Source organism: Podarcis gaigeae (genome assembly GCF_964106915.1).
Source record: "Podarcis gaigeae genome assembly, chromosome: 8".
Taxonomy (NCBI): domain Eukaryota; kingdom Metazoa; phylum Chordata; class Lepidosauria; order Squamata; family Lacertidae; genus Podarcis; species Podarcis gaigeae.
In genome coordinates, this window is record NC_139684.1 from 24911445 (window position 1) to 24929221 (window position 17777).

The following is a 17777-nucleotide window of genomic DNA, read 5'->3' on the forward strand; positions in this document are numbered from 1 at the left end:
TTTCCCTGGGCGAGCGGCTGCCGCTGGCCGCGCCGCGTTGCAGGCGAGGAAGGGGGATCCAACAGGTCGCCTGCCCGGGCGGAGGTGCCCCAGTCCCCGGGAAAAGGCCCGCTCCCCAGCCTGCCAAGCAGCCGGCCAGTCAGCCCGCCCGGGGTGCGCGATGCGGCGTCTCTCGCGGCTCCTGAGCCTCCTGCCTTGTCCGTCCCGCAGGCCAAAATCCTGAGCATGATGGAGGGCAACCAGCAGCTGGCCCTGCGCATCGACGGAGCCCTCCAGGCGGCCGGCCAGGAGGTGAGCGCCTTGCGAGCCGAGCTGACAGCCACCAGCCGGAGACTGGCCGAGCTCAGCGCCTGCTCCGGCGCCGGAGGAGGAGGAGGAGGCGGAGGAGGAGGAGGCAGCGGCAGCAGCAGCAACAGCAGCCCCAACGCCACGGAGATGGCCGCGGCCGGCGGCGCCATGGAGAACAGCCAGCCCAGCCTGCAAGGTAAGCGGGGCACTGCGCCCAGGCGGGGATCGGGGCCGTTTTGAGGAAGGGGTGGGGGGGTGGTCTCTTCCCAATAAGCTCCTTTTTTGAGGGGTCGCTTTTTTGGGGTGGGAGACTAATGTGTCTTGAGCATGTGTCTTAAGGATGGGAGGGGAGAGGGTCGCTGATCACCTCGGAACATCCTCTCTTTCTCTCTCCCACCCACCCCTCTTTTTGCTCGGCTGACACTTACGCAGGCTGACTCGGGAGTAAAGTGTTGTTCATGGCAGTCCTGGTGGCAATCGCGCGTTGGGGTTGCAGGCGCCCCCCTTTGTGCAGTGGGGTTTATTTCTCAACTCCACCCCCCCCCCCACCCCAAACATTGCCTGCAGAGGATTGCAGCCTAGCAGAACGATCCTCTGCTTTGCTTACTCCAGAGCAAAGCCCGGTTGCAGTCAGCGGCGAGTTAAGCGTGCGAAGGGATGCACCCTCTCTGCACGCCCCCCTCCCTTTGCAATTGCATACATGTGCTTGCACGGAAGTCAGTACCCCCCCCCCCCCAATGCTCAGCAAGACATACTACCCAATAAGTCTGTGGAGGGTTGCAAACTAGGTTTGTGTTTGTGCAAACTTTGGATTCCACAAGGTCTTTTTCAACACGCCCCCCCCCCCCAATTCCTGTACATTATTTCCTGGAAGAATGCCTCCATTCTTGGCTTACCCCTGGTTTGTTACAATATCTTTAAACTTGCTTTAATTCCACTCCTGTTTGGAGTTTCCCCCACCACTGTCCTTTTCTAGGGAGGCTGCAATTCATTGTTTGCATCTCTAATGTATTGTGGTAAGTTGCTGTTCACCCCCCCTTCCTCCTCTTCCATCCTCACCTTGGATTTCATCCAGCTAAACAATCTTTTTGCAAGAGAAACACGACCCTGTGCCTTGCAGGGCGAATTGTGGTGCAGGGTTGTTTATGAAGCGGACTGCTCTCGGGAACCACCTTCCCTTTCTTCAGACTTCTGCAATAATGTTAAGAGAGGTGGTTTGCGTTTGTAGGAAGGAGGTGCTGTGTAGAGTGTCTGGACTGAAACAGGACAGAATTATTTGACACTAGGCTGTTCTCTCTGCCTGCCTGTCTGCCTGTCTCTTGTTGTATTCAGTGGGAAAGATGGATCAATGGGCAGCCTTCAAAACTGGCACCTTGGAGAATATGGCCTTTGTCCAGCAGCTTTTCCTCCTGTGCTTATGCACGATGATGTCAGTGCTTTAAGAGGTGTGACAGCAGCTTTTCGGTGGCGTTTGGAGGCACGTTCTCCTGCTTTGTTTGCACCTTGGTCATCCGTAAAGGCAAATGTGAGGTGCTTTTGAAAGCCGCTCCAAACCTTGCAGTGGACCTGCTTAGACACAGGGAGTCCTGCAAATACCGTGTTGGAGTGATGATGTCATGATAGCATTTCTGGTGTGTGTGGTTCTGGTTAAGAGCAGAATCTTCCTTTGCTTTCCCCCACCCCCAAATTAAATTGCTGGCAGAGAGAGTAATTAGTTTGAAATGCAGTTATCAAAATGGTAGGAATTTTAAGAATGCTTTCTTCTCTCCCCCCCCCAACCCCCCTTCTCCATTTCAAATCGGCAGTTCGTGTTTTCTGTTTGCTTTCCTCTGGTTTCCGGATTTGCCCCTCTGTTCACGTTCCAGTCAATGCCTTGAATCTGATTCAGAAAGTGTGTTGTTATTCCGATTTATTGGTTGTGAGAGGAGGGACAGGGAGAGTTAAGCAAGCTGGGCGACCTGGCATTGCGATGAAAGCAGCTTGATATATGATGGTGTAAAAAAAAAGTGCAAGAGAGAATAGATGTGCAAAAGGCAAACGGACAGTTAGGTATGTGTGTTATAATGAGGAAATGGCTGGGAAAGTGCCTCTGGCGGGTTTGACTTCCCTCGTATAAAACAGCCGCTCCGCATTTCTGCATTCTCCCCCCTTGCTTGTGGAAATGAAATAAACTTAAGGAGACTTTGAAGCAGTGTGTCTTGTAAATTGCACAGGAATAGCTCTGTGATGTAACAAGGGGCTCTTCAGGCTGTTCAATGAGTGATTTATCCTCTTAATTTTTACATCAGAGTTAGGAAATGGGAGCTGAATGGCTCCTGATCATCCCTTTAGTATCTCTCTCGCTTATTTTGTTGGATGGGAGGGAATCTCCCCCACCTCCCCATTATGCAATAGCGATGGAAGTCGTGGCTGGTTGTGACTCCTAAATCCGTTTCATTAATGTGATATATCTAACCTGCTTTCCTGATTGTTGAGGTATGTTCAGCTCTCCGCTATGCCAGCTGCAGTCCTTACCCCTCACATTCCCACATTAAAACAGCTAGAATGTTTAAAAGTGTCTGGGTGCCCTCTGTGCCGCAGACAGGCTGGCTTCACTGATTATGAATTTCAACTTGCAAGGTGATCCTGGGTAGGTTCAGTCAGAATTCTGCAGTAGGACTGTATCTTAGTGGTAGATAGGATTGGAAGGGTGGGGGAGAGAATGTGGATTTAGTTTGCATTTCTAGGCAATCCTACCTAATCTTCCCTTCTGAAACAATGTGTGGTTTGAAACAGAGCCATCATCTGAAATTTGCACTTCGCTCAATTTTGCAATTGAGATCTCCAGCCAAGTATTGTGCACAAAGTGTGCTTAAAAATGCATATATAAGTGGGAATGAATTCTATTAGGAGAAATAGCTCTGCAAAAAAAATGGTATATTGGGGGGAAATTGCATGTGCGCTGAAACATTGGTGGCTTTTCATTTTGTTGTTCTTAAAATCGCAAACAGATGTGGAAGACTGGAGAAGGGAACTCAAGATTGAGAGAATGTGAAACTGAAATTGGCCTATTTGCCCACCATACTGGCTGAACATCTGCTCTTTGAGCTGGAGGTTCCACGTCCCAACATCTCCAGCTTCTTCAGGAAGGGCTAGAAATGTCCCCAATCTGAAACGCTTCAATTCTGATCCCTAGACAGTATTGAGATAGATGGACCAGTTGTCTGCCTTGGTATAAGGCAGCATCCTACCTTCCTAAGAAATAACATCCACTGAATTTGGTTACAGATAGGTAGCCGTGTTGGTCTGCCAATGACCGTGTTGGTCTTCGTATCTGAAGAAGTGTGCATGCACACGAAAGCTCATACCAAGAACTAACTTAGTTGGTCTTTAAGGTGCCACTGGAAGGAATTTTTTTTGTACTGAATTTGGTGAGATGGACTTCCAAATGAGTGTGCAAGACATGGCAGCCTTGGGTGGCAACCTGCCAGTGGTGTAGCATGAGGTGCAGAGGTTGAACCAACATTTGCAAAAATGTACAATTCCGTTAAACACACACACAGTCACTCATGCATGCAGACCTGGCCTGTATCTAAACATGGCCAATGTTGTACCCTCCCAATGATGTTGGACTACTGACCACTGGCCATATTGATTGGTGCTAATGAGAGTTGGGATCTAACCGCATCTTTAAGGTATCATGCTGGCTACTGCTGATCTAGACTAATGAAGCCTGATTGCTGTGAGTAGGGTTGAGAGTGTGAGCCTGTGTTGTGCACTACCTGACCTCTGTAGAAATTGCAAATTCCTCCTCTGCTTTGCATCCACCTTGCATACAGAAAGGAACGGGGACTCTAGGTGCAGTGATCTCTCCTTCCCACAACCAAGGTGCACTCAGACACGAAAGCTAAGCTCATTTGGGATGGTGTTTGCCAAAAGAAAACCAAGCTGGGAAACATGGTGACTCAGGCAGCACACCTGGACCATCCAAAGGAAGCCCTCCAAAGTATATGATAAATGTATATATCTGCCAAGCAGGATATTCCCAGTGGGCACCACTGAATTATGAAGAAGTCAACATTTTTTAACATGTAACTGTGGTCTGATAGATTGAGGGTTCCCAAGTCCCAACCTTTTCGGCATGGCAACCCATAAGTCCAAATTTACTTGCTATGGTGACCAACAATTTATTGTTGCATGAATTTTGAATCTGAGACCTTCACTGCTTCTAGCTGCCAGAGAGCGGTTCCCACGTGTTAATGTAAGACTTCAGCTGTTCAGATGTTCAGTGACTAGTGTCCACACAGCATTGCACCATGCCAACGAGACAAAAGTTGTAAAAGGCATTCCTCATGCAAATGATGGATTGCAAGGAACAATGCTTTGGGTTTTCTGATAAAACCTGGGACCCATTTGCACAGGTTTTACGAGCCAAATGTGGGGGAATGCTGCGATGGACCACTTGGATTGATGGTCTAGGTCAGGCATAGGCAAATTCCGGCCCTCCAGATGTTTTTAGACTGCAATTCCCATCATCCCTGACCACCGGTCCTGTTAGCTAGGGATGATGGGAATTGTAGTTCCAAAACATCTGGAGGGCCAGAGTTTGCCTATGCCTGGTCTAGGTAAAATTTGCACAAGAACCCCATACAACCAACTACCCGGATGTAAGCTCCCTCTGAGTTCAATGGGATTTACTCCCAGGTAAGTATAGGATTGTAGCCTTAAGTCTGTGTAGGGAATGAATGAGATGATTGACTTCCTGTTGGCTTCTGCTGATTGTGCTTTGTGAACATCTGAATGGCTTGAATTTAATTTACAACTTGCAGAGCTAGATCCTGGTGTGTGATTACAGTGCATTTTTGGTTTAGAGTTTTGTTGTTGTTGATTGTATTATTTGCCTTTGCAAAACGTGTGTCTTACATAGTAAGTGATTCAGCATCATCTGGGGCCAGTCCTACCATTAGATAAGACTGGGCAACCTGCTTCAACTGGCAGATTTGTGCTACTCTTAGAAGTGTTTCATAAAAGGCATAAAATTTATTATTATTATTCCCGCCCATGAACTGTTTATTATGTCAACATACAGGCAATACAAAATAGTTTAGAATATATAGCTCGCACAATCAAGCCTATGTTTGTGTGAAATACATTTTCAGTCCCTGTTATCAAAACCTTTTGAAATATCTATCACAGTGCATCAGAAGGTGAGATTTAATCCTCTCCCCACCCCACCCCTGCCTAACTGCAGCATGGTTTTTGTTGCAGTTGTGCAGGGGGTAGGGTTAAATTCTTCTTCTCATGCTTTGTGTTGGCAGAGAAACATCTCCCTGCCCCGACATGTCCCTGTACAGTGGTACCTCTGGTTAAGAACTTAATTTGTTCTGGAGGTCTGTTCTTAACCTGAAACTGTTCTTAACCTGAGGTACCACTTTAGCTAATGGGGCCTCCCACTGCCACCACGCTGCTGCCACGCGGTTTCTGTTCTCATCCTGAAGCAAAGTTCTTAACCCGAGGTACTATTTCTGGGTTAGCGGAGACTGTAATCTGAAGGGTCTGTAACCCGAGGTATCACTGTAGTTAAAGGGGTGGGGGACCCACAGCGTGATTGCAAGTGTTTCATTCAATTAGTGCTATTGTATCCATCCATTCTGTTACAATAATTTTATGAAACAAAGTACATATTTTTCAGGAACAGCAAACTCTGTATACATGTTTATGGGTGTGGGAAACATAAGAGACATCTGCTGCACCACATCTCTGCCTAGGGAGGCCCTTTGAAATGGAGAATATGCAATGTTTGGCAATGTGCAAACTAACACAAACTAACCCAGGCATGAGGGAGAGGTCTCTTCTCTCGGCCCTCACCCCAAATGAAGGAGGAGGAACTGATGGAAGCTAGGAGAGAGGTTTCTCAGTGGCATAGCAACTGTTGTGCAGGTCACAGGTTCAGCCCCTGGCATCTCCCAGTATGGCTGGGAATGGTTCCTCTGAAACAACCGGAGAACCTCTGCCAATCAATATGGATGGTACTGAGATGAATGGACCACACATATCTACAGTCTGAACCAGGCAGATAACCATAGCATGAAACACTCTCCAGCAGATGCTGCTCTCCCATCTGATTTGTAGGTGGAGATGCATTGGTACCTAACCGTTCTTGCAGAGAGCGACTCTCCTCTTGCTGTGTTTTCCCATTTGCAGTCTGAATGGAGGGTACAAATTCATAGAGGCTAGGGCTGCCGATGGCTACTAACCATGATGACCATGTTCTAACACTGACAGAAGCAGTAATGCCTTTGAATGTCAGTTGCTCAGAATCACAAGTGGGGAGAATGCTGTTTTACTTGGGTCCTGCTTTGTGTGTCTCTCATTCTGACCCAGAAACTCCATTGGGTGCAGAATGCCGCGACGAGACTACTTACGGAGTCCTTGCCGCGGGATCACATTCATCCAGTGCTACATCAGCTGCACTGTCTCCCGGTGGAGTACAGGGTCAGGTTTAAGGTGTTGGTTCTAACTTTTAAAGCCCTATACGACCTGGGACCTGTCAGTACGCCTTTCAGCCGATTCCAGCTACTGGGCTCAACAACTGGTTCTGCCCTGGTTCAGACAAACTGGAGCACTTCCACAGACCTTCCACTTCTAGAAATTAGGTCTAAGTGCACTGGTCCCACAATTGTGAGTTGTGAGCACCAAACTCAGCAGAGTATGAACACAGAAGAAAGCTGTGAAGCATAACTTCTGTATTTTCTAATAGCTGCTACAAACTAAACACTAAAGAGCTACTGACTTGCCTGAGTGTTACAGCTCTCACTCAGCCATCTAATCACTACATAGATAACACTCAGACTCCACACAGAGTTAGGCAGGAGCGGAAGAAGCGAAGAGCAGTTTCCGCCCCCTCCTTTCTGAAAAAATCAGGAGATTCTTGCAATGGGAGGGGGGTGCAAACAATAACATCTTGGAGGTCCTGGGCCTCAAGGAGATTAGACTGGCTTCAACCAGAGCCAGGGCCTTTTCAGCCCTGGCCCCAGCCTGGTGGAATGCCCTGCCACAAGAGACCAGGGCCCTGTGGGACTTGGCATTTTTCTGCAGGGCCTGCAAGGCAGGGCTGTTCCGCCAGGCCTTTGGTTGCGGCCTAGTCTGACCCCTCTCCTCCTACAAGACTATATATATATATATATATATGCAGGTTTTGGTGTCCTCGGGTGTCTTCCCGTGTAAAAGTTGGGGTGTCTAGGCGACGTTTCGACGAGGTCTCACTCGTCATCTTCAGGCTGGTGCTTTCGGCTTCTTGTTACTAACAAGAAGCCGAAAGCACCAGCCTGAAGATGACGAGTGAGACCTCGTCGAAACGTCGCCTAGACACCCCAACTTTTACACGGGAAGACACCCGAGGACACCAAAACCTGCATTCCTGTACCCGTGAAAATCTACGAAAGCATATATATATATATATACACATATGCTTATATATAAGAGGCCTCTCTAACTCCTCTCACCAGCTTGTATAAATAGCTGAGCCTGGTGAGTACCTAAGGTTCCCCACCCCTATAGTCATAATTGGACGGTTGCCTTCTGATCTTATTTGATTTTAATCCAATTTTAAGCTGTATTTCAGTCAATTGCTGAATTTTATGTTTTAACGTACAGTATTTATATTTTGACATTAGCTGCCCTGAGCCCGGTTATGGCTAGGAAGGGCGACATATGAATAAAATTTATTATTATTATTATTATCATTGGAGCACCTGGTTGGGCACTGTGGGGACAGTGTGCTGGACTAGATGTACCTTGGCCCTGATCCAGCAGGCTCTTCTTATGTTCATACCTTCCCTCTAGCCCAGCAGTTCTCAACCTGGGGGTCCCCAGATATTGTTGGACTACAACTCCCATCATCCCTGAGCTCTGGCCTTGCTAGCTAGGGGTGATGGGAGTTGTAGTTCAACAACATCTGGGGACCCACAGGTTGAGAAAGGCTGCTCTAGCCCCTTTCTGGCTAAACTAGACAAATCCCAGTTGTAGCTCATGGGGTGCTACTCAGGTCCTGTTGTACTCCACCTCCCATCAACCCCAGCCAACATGGCCTATGGGCAGAGAAGATGGGAGCTGCAGTCCATCTGAAGTTCGCCACTTTGGCTGCTCCTGGTCAATGCTGAGCTCGACGGCCCATTGGTCTGAAGGCAGCTTCCAGTGTTTCAGAAAGCCATTGCTACTTCCTTGCTTGGATCTGTGCTCCTTGTTGGGTAGGGTCTCACCTGGTGGTGGCTTGGCTTGGGATGTGCAAAGATCTTGAGAGAGTCTCTTTGTTTCAGCATTGCACCCTTTGTCTTCAGTGCTGTGTCTGTGTGCATGCAGTGTGCACACAGTACATGTGTGTGAGCATCTTGTGTGGCCCCCTCCCTCTTTGCCTGCAGGCAGGCTGCATTCCCCTCACCCTCTTCCTTCCCATCAGCTGTGCTTGCATCGCCAATGCTCGTCAGTGCAAATTGATTTAGAGATTCGTTTAGGGGATTCGTTCCATCAAAGTTGTAATATTTAGCTGTTTCCAGCGTGCGGGGAGTTCTAGCCATTTAAACAAACTAATCTAACATCAAATGTGTTTAGTGCGCCGTCAGGATTTGCCCAGCAAATATTAGGCCTCTGCTTTGTAAACAGGTGGGCAAGTCTGGAACTGGGGTCTGTGGAACTATTGCAGAATAACTGGAGTTGTTTTTGTGTGTGCACGCGCATGTAAAACCAATTAGTATTCCATAAAATGGTGGCAGGATCTGGTTCCCAACTCACTGTGCAACTCTGGGAATAATTAATTGGGGGGGGGGGTATCTCTCTATCTCTCCTTCCCCTCTCTGAAGTCATCGTGTTGGAACCAATCACAATATATAGGGCAGCAATCCCCACCAGTGGGCAACACATTTTAGCTGGTCAACCCAAATATTGTTCTTGCCAAAGGGGAAGGCTTGACCTCTGAGCTTGTCCTCCACTAAGGCTGATCCAAGCCATTTTATAGCCTAAAGCAAAGGGCAAGATGGTGATGCCCTCCCTGTTCCACATGCAAGACTGACAGTTGATTTTTTCTTCACTGCTAAAGTTAGGGACAGTTTCCTCCACTGTAAAAGTAAAGGTAAAGGTACCCCTGACTGTTAGGTCCAGTTGTGGACGTTTCTGAGGTTGCGTGCTCATCTCTGTAGGCCGAGGGAGCCAGCGTTTGTCCGCAGACAGCTTCCGGGTCATGTGGCCAGCATGACTAAGCCGCTTCTGGCAAACCAGAGCAGCGCACGGAAACGCTGTTTACCTTCCCGTCAGAGTGGTACCTATTTATCTACTTGCACTTTGATGTGCTTTCAAACTGCTGGGTGGGCAGGAGCAGGGACCAAGCAATGGGAGCTCACCACGTCACAGGGATTCGAACCGCGACCTTCTGATCGGCAAGTCCTAGGCCAGGGGTCAGCAACCTTTTTCAGCTGTGGTCCGGTCCACCGCCCTCAGACCATGCGCTGGGCTGGACTATATTTTTTGGTGGGTGGGGAATGAACAAATTCCTATGCCCCACAAATAACCCAGACATGCATTTTAAATAAAAGGACACATTCTACTCATGTAAAAACACACTGATTCCCAGACCATCCGCGGGCCAGATTGAGAAGGTGATTAGGCTGCATCTGGCCCATGGGCCTTAGGTTGCCTACCCCTGCCCTAGGCTCTGTGGTTTAGACCACAGCGCCACCCATGTCCCTTTCCTCCACTGTACCTGAGGCTAAAAGGATAGCTTAAAGGGTGCAGTTCATGGGGTGTATGGAGCTGGGTCCTCCAACACCTGACCATCACCTCTGGCTCTCACTTGACCACCGCCACCCTGCCACAAGTCCTGCTGCCTAAGGTGGCTGCTCCACTCTGCCCAATGGTAGAGACAACCCTGAAATTCTGCATGAGATTAGAGGGAAACCTGCTTTAGTGCCACAGTTCCCGACCCCAGTGACTACAGACTACAGGAATCTACAGACTGCAGACTACACTCATTTGCAGGGGGACTGGCTGAAAAAGCATGACCCTTTAATTGCACAAAGATGCTTCAGTCTGTTTAAGGGAATCAAAATTTGATGCCTACAATGCAACCACTAAGTCTCATTTTGCATTTTATCTGTGCAATGGTCTCATGAGGTAGGTTAGACTGCAAAAACAATGAAGAGTTAAGTGAGTTCAAAATGTGGAACTGCACATACTGAGAGTATTTGCTTTTAGGTTATAAAGTTTGGCAAAATGTTTTTGTTTGTGCTCTGCTGAGAGTTGTGAAACTGCCGTGCTCAGAGTATTTGTAGTAGTATATAAATGTTCCGTCATGATAAATTTGTTAGACTTGAAGATAGCACGAGACTTATTTTGTGGTACATTATTTCCCTCTTTGTAGGAGAGGGAGTGCTATTTTGGAAATTGCACCACAGCCCCCAGCCACTTTAATTTGGCCTTGGTGCCCCCAAACACATAGAAAGGCATCCATAGCTTTTATCCTATTGGATCAAAATTAATTGCCACACACTGATTGACTGGATCAATGGAAAGTTTCAGCCGTAATTTTTATCACCCACTTTTGCCATATTGCTTCTTCGCATGCACATTTTAATTTTATTTCCCAAATTAAGCAAACTGCACATACATAAAATATCTGCTATGTAAAGTGAGAGACAGAATCTCTGCCACCATTTGCAGAGAATAAAAACAAACAGAATATCAACAGTTGACTGTATTTTGAAGCCACAATCAAATGGGAAGAGTTCAAAAAATAAATAAAAATAAATCCCAATCATGTTCTGTCCAGAGTTCTGAAAATGATGGGGATCAAACATTGCAGGTGTTTTGCCAACTTATATTGCATTGTCCTAGAATCATAGAATCATGAAGTTGGAGGGAATGCAGGTCATAGCTGGAATGCAGGAATCACAGCTGAAGAATCTCTGAAAGGTCAATGTCCAACTTTTGCATAAAAATTTCCAATGAAGGAGAGTCACACCACCTTCCAAGGTAGTCCATTCCGCTGTCAAAAAAAGAACAAAAACCCTCAGGAAATATCAGTTGAGGCATTCTGCCTCTTCCACTGGCACCCTTCACCTGTGTAATTCATATCAACTTCTTTGTTTAAAACAGGGGTGGATAACCTCAGGCCTGGAAGCACATGCAGCCTTCCAGGCCTCTCAGCCTGGCTTTGGGGACTCTTTCCAAGGCTACACCTCCTCAGCTATGTCCCCTTATGACTCCTACTTTGCACGCTCCTTGGGTGTTTTTGTGCATGTGACCTTGAACTCTGATAACACCATTTGTTTGCCTGGTTAGAGGATAGAGAGGGGGGTGTGAGTAGCTCACTGTGCAAAGGTAAAATTTGCATTTGTTGCCCTGCCCACTTTTGCCTCTGGCCCCGCCCACCACTGGGATGTGGCCCCTGGAAGACTGCCTTTGGGGGAATGTGGCCCTTATGCTTTAAAAGGTTCCCTATGCCTGTTTTAGGTTTAAATGCAAGCATATTTACTTCATTTTGCCAATGTTTCTTCTGTTGCACGTGATCTCGATGGGCACCCCAGGCTCATCTAGCCTGGCATGAGGGCATGGTGTGTGTGATCAAACCCTGGAAAATGTAATTCAGAGGAGGGTGTCTAACTCGGTGGTGGAGACATCTGTGTTGCATATAGAACAGGGGTAAAGGACTTGTGGTTCCCCAGTTATTGCTGAACAACCACTCGCATCAGCCCCAATGAGCACAGCTATGAGTTGTAGTTGAAGAACATCTGGAGGACCAAAAGTTTTTCCAAATGTGGTAGAGAATAAACCTGAGATCTTCTACATAGGGTCAAGGAGCTGGTGATGGCGGAAAGACCTTTCTCTGAAGAGCCACTGCCAGTCAGGTTAGATTGATGGAGAAGAACCAATGCTGTAGGGCTCCGGCGCTCATCGCATCCAGTCTGTATGGTCAATGGTCAGGAATGATGGGAGCTGTAGTCCCTGGAGTAGATGGACCAACAGCCTGACTCTGTTTAAAGCCACCATCGTATGTCTGTAGTCATCTCTTGGTGCCAGCCCAAATTGCTGGGAGCATAATTGGAAAGTGTTTTGACAGAATAGACACAGAATCATGTGGTGTTATTGCAGGAACTTGCAGGCAGACAAACTCACAAAAGCCTCTTGTATACTGTTAACAAGAAGGAAGTTTGCCTCTCCTTCCTATTTATTATTTTTTTATAACTTATTTGCAATTTTGTTCAGTATCAGTTCTCACAAGGTTTTTTTGGGGGGTGGGGGGGGTGGGAAATGATTCTTTACGTGTTTGTTTGTTTGTATGTGTGTGAGTGCACACACACAAATTGTTTTTCTGTTTCCTCTAAGGATCGCTTTAAAAGGGTCAGGTTTGCTCCGTGAGAAGCAGTAATTTGATGAACGACTGGAAAGATCAGATTCCTTTGGATGCATTAGCCAGTCAGAAAAAAATGTGGAAACAATAGAATTCCTCGGTTGTATTATCTGAACAGCAGAAGGTCTTGTTTGCTGTCTGAGGACCAACCGGCGGTAGTGGTGGAAACCTCTTTGCTTTTTATTTAGAAGATAATCTTAACATGTATTGCACAAAATTGTCAGCAATTTAATGCTGGTACTTGCAGGGAAAGTAGAGAAAAACCCTTTTCTGTGTGGTCCCAGAAGTGCTTTTGCGAAGAATCCGTTTCAGTGTTCAACTTGCAACTTAAAGAAAGACAGACAGAGAGAGAGAGAGAGAGAGAGAGAGAGAGAGAGAGAGAGAGAAAGAAAGAGAAAAAGAAAGAACAGCCTAAAAAGAGAGAGGGGAGAGGTGCTGGAAAACGTGATGGCAAAATAGAGTGAGGAAGGAGATGAAGCCCAAATATAGTGTTTTGCTAAGGGGCAACTTGTCAGAATTGGCCACTGGCCAGCTCCTGATAAACAGGGCTAGCCCAGGATATTTGGCCACCTGAGGCAAAACAGAAAATGGCACCCCCACCTCTTTCGCCTGTCAGGGTCTGGTTGGATGAGGAAGAGTTGTGGGAGGCACTTGCCCAAGAGGCCCCCCAGGAAGGGCACAGAAGATGACGACTTAGATCCCGGATCCTGGTGGTAGGATACTGGCCACACCTCGGAGGAGGGGACAAGCTGGGAGGTACTAGAAGCTGAAAGCATGAGGCATCATGGAGTAGCAGACGTAGGCAGGTGGCCCAGCACAGGACAGAGTGATGAGGTTCCTAGTTTGGATGCAGACTCCAACAGAGACGACAGAGGGGAACCAGATCTGCATCTCTCCCGCAACACCAACAGGACAGGCTCTGCTGAAGGCTCTCGGGCCCCGCTGGCTTCCAGAATGTGAAGAATGTTCCATGTTGCTGAGCAATGAGCCAGGCAAGCACAGAGAGAGGCTCCTGCTTCTTGCTATAGCAGAAGATTATAGGGGTGGAGCCCAGAAGAAGAAGAAGAAGAGGAGGAAGAGAAAGAAGAAGAATTTGGATTTGATATCCTGCTTTATCACTACCCGAAGGAGTCTCAAAGTGGCTAAAAATCTCCTTTTCCCTTCCTCCCCCCACAACAAACACTCTGTGAGGTGAGTGAGGCTGAGAGACTTCAGAGAAGTGTGTCACCCAGCAGCTGCATGTGGAGGAGCAGGGAATCGAACCTGATTCACCAGATTACGAGTCCACCACTCTTAACCACTACACCACGCTGGCTAGAGAGCAAAGGAGGGGCTGCACACTAGTTCGAGCAACTTCTTCATGGGGGGCGTTAGGGTTTGAGCTTGCAGCCAAACCACCTGGTGCTATGACTGCAAGCTCAAACCCCAACAGGGCGTTGCCTTTATGAGCTTCTTTGTATTCCCCCTTTTCCTTAATAAAGAAACTAATTGCAGGCTAGCCTCACGTCTCCCTCTCTGACCTGTGGATGACCTGATCTTCCTGTCGGCCCCTTGACACTGCTGCTGCTGCTGCCGCCACTGCCTGACGTGATTGGAGGAGGCCCAGGGAAGTCCCAGCATGTGACAGGGGAATCAAAAGGAGGCCAGAGAGGAAGAGGAGGAGGTGGCAGCAGCGGGCGATAAGTTCAGGGGCAAGTTGTTCCCAGATTTGCAGCCCTTCTCAACTGTCCCCAGCTTGCCTCCTGAGCTGACTGCCTTACCGCACCTCATGAGCAGGCCAGACCTTTTGCAAAGAGTGGGGAAGGAAAGAAACTGCAGCAAGGGTTGGGACGGGAGCAGAACTCCCCCCACCCAATCTTTGTTTTCTCCCTGAAATCACTTATGTGTATGCATGCAGATCCTGCTTCTGACACCCAGTGGGATGGGAAAGGTTTCATTTCTGCACGAAATAATAAAAATAATGACTCATAAAATTAATATAGAAGCATAATAAGTGGATACAATATCAGCCAAGATGGGTTGCTTAAAAGTTGTAATTCTCATGTGCCCTGGGCATGAGTCAAAAGTAAGATTCTGTTCTGGTTGCTGTTGCCAATTCCTTCTTTCCCAATAGTCCCAGGCCACAGATCGTAATCTCACCCAACTCTTGCATTAAAATCACCCAGGAGGATAGTTTTATCCTCCTTAGGTGTCTCTGATAGGATGGCATCCAGCTGACATCCTGCTGGTTTTGGTGAGTTTTATTTGAAGGGTTGAAAGTCGCTCATTAATGCCAGTAGGGACTTCTGACAAGAGCTTCACAAGATCGTTTTCAATAGCAAAGCCTACTCCATGTATTCAGCATTCTTGTTCAGGTAGACCTTTCCAGAAGAATCTGTAGCCTCCTTTTTCTCCCTTCAGTTGTCCCTCTCCTGCTCTTTGAGTTTTTTTGAAGCACTGCAATATCAATGTTAGTGTCGCAACTCTCTTTCAGTGATGAGTCTTGCGTTTGGAACGTTATCTGTGTTGTCCAACAAAGTCCGTATATTCCATGTTCCAAAGATCAATTGTCTGGGTGGTGACCCCACTGGGTGCGGTAATCCAGTCAGGGGAAAGGGGAGGCAGACTATGTTTAGGGCACCTTGTCTAGCCCCTCCCCCTTTTTGAGGTGAGCAGAGTGGATCCTAAATAGGGCTGCTCAGTAATGGATAGAGCTGCCGAGCTGCTCAACTGCCTCATTCCTTGAGTCAGAGCGACAGAATCTGTATCCACCGCCCATGTGCTGGTTCGTGACTAAGGGCTTCCAGATTTCACAGTCCTGCCCCCGTTACCATTTGCTGATCGCCACGGGACTTTTTGGGTTTGAGTTTGGGATGGGTTTTTGGAAGACACCTGTGTGTGAATTTGTTTTATGTGTGTAGATCAGTGCACGCTGACCAACGCACAGTCTTTGCAATAAGGCTCTATTCCGATGGCATGAGTATCACGACGACATGTAGATGCTTATCTGCTGCAGCCTTTATCTGACTTCACAGCTGTTGTAACATACAGCTTGTTACCTTCCACCTGTTCTGCCGTTGAGGACTTCTTGGATCATTCTTTGTCTAGCTCCTCCCCCTTGATCTTACTGCCTTGGTACAAGTCTCCTGACAGTTTCACTCACAAGGATCATAGGAACGTTCAAGCTCACACACCACAGCAAGGCATAGCTGTCAACATTTCCCTTTTTTTAAGGGAAATTCCCTTATTCCGAATAGGATTCCTCGCAAGAAAAGGGAAAAGTTGACAGCTATGTGGATCAGAAATATAGGCATTGTATCCAAGCAGGGCCTTGGTCTAAGTATTTATAAACTCATGTGATTTTTGCATAGGGTTCCATCAAAAATGACATCAGAGATCATGGCATTCTAAGTTTCCTCCATGCGTCTTCGTGACACCACATCACTTTAATGTCCAAAACCAGCTCAGAGTCACAGACAAATTGGTTCTATGCTGTGGAAGGTTTCCTTAATCTATGAATGAAGGGTCATTCTGAAATTACTTTCGGTAGCGCTTTCAGCCTGGGAATGTTCTTTCGTGGTGGCAAGTAGGTGGAGCAGCCAACCCCAACTTTAAATATCCCCTGTCTATATTTTTAATCAGATAATTGTGTCAATTAATGCTTTCAGCCTTAATTATGACTCTCTTTTCTGTTTTGCTTACCAGTTCAGCAGAGAACATGCATACATGGCAATTGTTCGCTTTAATCTGGTAGTCGGCTGCCAGCATCCGTTACTACCTGCAGCTTCAAACAGCCAACACCTTAATTAGCTAAGTTTGCTGAGCACTTTGAAGATATAAAGCCCCATAAATGGTGTGTGTGTGTGTGTGTGTGAGAGAGAGAGAGAGAGAGAGAGAATATGCATGTTCTTGCTGACATTTATGATAGTTGTTTTAGGTTCTTTCCTAAGTAGGTTTCACTTTTTGCCCGTTGCTTCTGGCTTTCAGCCAGAGCACCATTGGCTGCAAGTCTTCCAGCATAAAAAGTGTGAGATAAAGTATGCTAAATGAGCGGAGTGTGTGTGTGTGTGTGTGTGTGTGTGTGTGTGTAAGAGAGGGGAGAGCAAGCAAGAGAGAAGTAAGGGTTAGGAGGAAATTAGCTGCTGTTGCTCTCCTGGAATACTTTAGGGATACTCTTAGCATTTTGCAGCTTCATTAGCATCAGGGGTGCACTTAAGCCACAATTAGATGCTCCTGGAGATGTGTCACTGAAAACATCACTCCCCACCTCTCCTACCAATGTAGAGGTTGGCTACCTGTGGCTCTTTCCTGTCTTCCATGCATCCTTTGGCCTCATTTCATGTGGAGGGCAAAATGGGGGAAAGAGGGGTGGCAGGAAGAGAAAGCGGGTGGCACGGAGAAAGAGAGGAGGAGGAGGAGATAGGGAATGGGGCTGGAGGGAAATAGGTAGCACAGGGTGAGAGGAACAGGACCAGGGACAGAGAAATAAATGTGACTGCCTACTGCAGATCATTGTGGGGGGATGTGGCCCTTGACAGAACAAAGCTTGCCCCATTGTAGTAAGGTAAAACAGAATGTATGGATTTGTGTCTGAGGTTCTCGCCCTTCCCAACCTGAGCATGTCCCTTCATTGACCGCCCCTTGCAGCACAGAAACTTGCAGTGTGGTGAAGTCACGTTAGGCATTTTGCAATGCTCAGTGCAGACAAAGTGGATGGATTCCCCCCCACTCAAGGATGGACTCAAGGTTTTTATTGGGAGGGTCATCCAGTACACCCCACACACACTTACACACCCCTCAAACCATTAAAAAACCCACCAAAGCAATGAAGGACAGGGGAAAGAAAGTGCTTCGTGCAGCGTGTCATGAAAACTGTGGAACTCTCTCCCACAAGACGGTGGTGATGGCTGCAATGGATGGCTTTGAAAGAGGGCTAGATGAATTCATGGAGGATTAGACGAATTCACAGAGGGTGAGGCTGTGGAACTCTCTTCCACAAGACGGTGGTAATAGCTGCCATGGATGGCTTTGAAAGAGAATTAGATGAATTCATGGAGGATTAGACGAATTCACAGAGGATGAGGCTGTGGAACTCTCTTCCACAAGATGGTGGTGATAGCTGCCATGGATA

General features: G+C 47.4%; 1 protein-coding gene across 1 annotated transcript in view; it reads left to right on the top strand.

Annotated features, from left to right (window-relative positions):
• Positions 1–17777, top strand: part of LOC310850810 (kazrin-like) — a 209725-nt gene continuing 191948 nt past the window's right edge. Inside the window, exon 1 of the mRNA XM_083752782.1 lies at positions 1–484. Coding sequence (XP_083608908.1) covers positions 226–484 — 259 coding nt within the window. The 5' untranslated portion in view covers positions 1–225. The remainder of the gene's footprint in view (positions 485–17777) is intronic.